This window comes from Apteryx rowi, unplaced genomic scaffold, assembly GCF_003343035.1.
Source record: "Apteryx rowi isolate R43461 unplaced genomic scaffold, aptRow1 scaffold_264, whole genome shotgun sequence".
Classification (NCBI taxonomy): domain Eukaryota; kingdom Metazoa; phylum Chordata; class Aves; order Apterygiformes; family Apterygidae; genus Apteryx; species Apteryx rowi.
In genome coordinates this window covers 1,213,567-1,215,537 of record NW_020449019.1, presented here as the reverse complement: position 1 = coordinate 1,215,537, position 1,971 = coordinate 1,213,567, and the positions used below count along the sequence as shown (strand labels likewise).

At 54.7% G+C, this 1,971-nt stretch overlaps 1 protein-coding gene across 1 annotated transcript in view; it reads right to left on the bottom strand.

The window, feature by feature from the left end:
- Positions 1–329: 329 nt before the first annotated feature.
- LOC112967110 (protocadherin-10-like) overlaps positions 330–1,971 on the bottom strand; it is a 4,656-nt gene continuing 3,014 nt past the window's right edge. Inside the window, exons 2-4 of the mRNA XM_026067883.1 lie at positions 1,034–1,092; positions 841–929; positions 330–589 (exon numbers count right to left, since the gene is read on the bottom strand). Of these exons, the coding sequence (XP_025923668.1) occupies positions 330–589; positions 841–929; positions 1,034–1,092 (408 nt within the window). The remainder of the gene's footprint in view (positions 590–840; positions 930–1,033; positions 1,093–1,971) is intronic.

Below are 1,971 nucleotides of genomic sequence, written 5' to 3'. Positions count from 1 at the left end.
GACAAAGAGGTGATAATGTTTATAGAGAAGAATTGTCCCTAAAGGGACATGACGAAGGGTAAAGTCAAGGCAGATTTGCTTAACAGGTCAATGGACCCCCAACACAGCCCCGCGGAATGAGATGGGAGAACCCTCCCCCCATCCCTGTCCCTAGTCTCTTGCTCCTGAAAGCCTTTCTATGCACCCTGGTAAACCACAGTCTTGGTAGCCCTGTGGGACCCTGAGTGATTCATACATGGGTCCGTATGCTCCAGATGGACTTTGCAGCTGAAATAATGTAAGCGACCCCAGGACCTTGGGCAGAGCCATGCAGACCCCAGCCCCAGCCGCTATTTCAGGTCATTGTTGATAACCACATTGTCATGCATGTCACAGTAGGTTGTCATCTTCTTCCTCTTGCCAAAGGTGGAAAAGCTGTTCTTGTCCTCCCGTCCCAGGAAGATGGGCCCATCTTTGCTGGAAAGCAGGGTAGGGGTGCCAGGTATGTAGACATTGTGTTGATAATCCAGGGCCGGTATGTGCCCTGGGTACAGGGGGCCGTACCGGGCTGTCCAGATGCTGTTGGTGCCTGCTGAGGCTTTCTGAAATTCTGGAGGAAAGATGGGTGTGAAACCAGCTCAGGAGAGGTCACATTCCATTACTCAATGGGGTGGTCAGATCCATGTCCCTAGGTGCAAGCCCATGGTCACTTGCCACCATCCTTCCCTTCTGGGGTCCAGACACCCCTTTTCACCCCCACACTACCCTACCACTGCCAAGAGCAAGGATGTGTCCCCCTTCACATCTCCACCAGGTGACAAGAAGCTCTGGTCTCCCCAACCCCAGTGCCCCAATACTAACCAGGGACAGGGGTCATCAGCGTGCACAGCCTCTCATGCTCCTTCTGGAGGGCTCTGTGGATTTCCCCCACGTCTTCCAGGCTCTGGGAACTAAAGAGAAAAGACTGATTCAAAGCTGAGTCAGAGATAACCTCCCTGCCTCCACACACCCCTTCCACCTGCTCCCTCCGTTCCCATACTGCCAGATTGAATACCTCTTCAGGGCAGGTCGCTGCATGCTTGGAGGCAGCCAGTCTGTGTTGGGCTGTTTGATCTGGAAAACACAGGGAAGGGGAAGGCCGGTTACCAGGGTCCTCTGTTGATCAGTTCAGCCTTGCCAGCACCAGGCTCTGGTAACCAGGGTGAGAAGCCCACACCCCCACTTTTCGCATTCCCTTTGTGGAGAGGCAAGTAGTACATACCCATTTTACAGATAGGGAAACTGAGGAAGAGCTGAACCAGCCCATTTCCTTCTGGGCCTTTCCCACCCTCTCAGACATTTGGCCTGATGGCTTAGACTCTATCTATGGGGTTTAACTGTCAAGTTCTGTCCTTTTGAATGAGGGGGTGCTTTTCTTAATCCTGTTAATTTTAGAAAACCTCTTTTTCAGATGTGATGGCAGCTTAGCCCAGGTCTCAAGCCACCAAAAGGTGAGAGGTGCAGAAACTGGCTGGGGGAAGAGGGAGTGGAATAAAAATTTGGGGGTCATAAGTGACTGGGGGAATATTAGGCAAGTGCATCAAGAAGTGCAAGGCGATGGGCCAGGAGAGTCTGTCAGCAGGGAGTCGGGCTCTTCTCAGAAGGGCTGTTTTGTTAGAAGTCAAATATTTGTAAGTGGATTAGACGCCTCATGCCTCTCCATCCCTGTAATCGCGTTTCCCAAAGAGTCTTTCATCGGAGAAATTAAACGTTCCTCATTTCAATACTTAACAAGTGTTGACATCAGAACCCCTCCCCGGCTCCCCCGTTCCCTCCCCGGCGGCTCGGCCCGGCGCCGCACAGCGGCCGTCGCGGGGAAGCGCCGGTCCCTGCGTCGGGAGCGGAGGTGAGAGGAGCGGGGGGGGAGGCCAGGACCGGGGACCCGAGCGGCGCCGGCGGGGCCGAGCGGGGCTGCAGGGGCCAGGGCCAGTCCCGGATCCCGCAGCGGACGCG